The sequence below is a fragment of the Merops nubicus genome, unplaced genomic scaffold (assembly GCF_000691845.1).
Source record: "Merops nubicus isolate BGI_N331 unplaced genomic scaffold, ASM69184v1 scaffold32959, whole genome shotgun sequence".
NCBI classification, from domain to species: Eukaryota; Metazoa; Chordata; class Aves; order Coraciiformes; family Meropidae; genus Merops; species Merops nubicus.
Window position 1 is genome coordinate 1 of NW_008629565.1, and position 365 is coordinate 365.

Here is a 365-nt window from a genome sequence, read left to right on the forward strand (position 1 = left end):
GGGCACAGCCCACGCTCTTGAGGAGCTCGCTGAAGAGCAGCAGGATGTGCCAGTTGTACTTGGCCGAGCACTCGATGTAGCCACACTTCCACGTCTTCTTCACCAGGTTGGAGACGTTCCAGCGGGGGATCACCCGGCCCCGCTGCAGGTCCCGCTTGTTGCCCACGATGATGATGGGTGTCTCCGAAGTGCCGATGACCCTGGGGAGGGCAGGTGGTGAGGGAGGATGGAAGGGGACAGGGCCCAGCGCACTGACTGGCCCGGCTGCAGACCCCTGACCCATCCCAAATTGGCTTTGGCTTGCCAAGAGGGACCTGCCTCCTCTTGGCCTGTGCCCTTGTCCCTCTTTTCGGGCAAGCGCCCAC

At 63.3% G+C, this 365-nt stretch overlaps 1 protein-coding gene across 1 annotated transcript in view; it reads right to left on the reverse strand.

The window, feature by feature from the left end:
- Nucleotides 1-6: 6 nt before the first annotated feature.
- The window catches only part of RASL10B (RAS-like, family 10, member B), a gene marked incomplete at its 3' end in the record, with an annotated part of 3,972 nt that continues 3,613 nt past the window's right edge, over nt 7-365 (reverse strand). The window contains exon 3 of the mRNA XM_008947015.1: nt 7-200. Coding sequence (XP_008945263.1) covers nt 7-200 — 194 coding nt within the window. The remainder of the gene's footprint in view (nt 201-365) is intronic.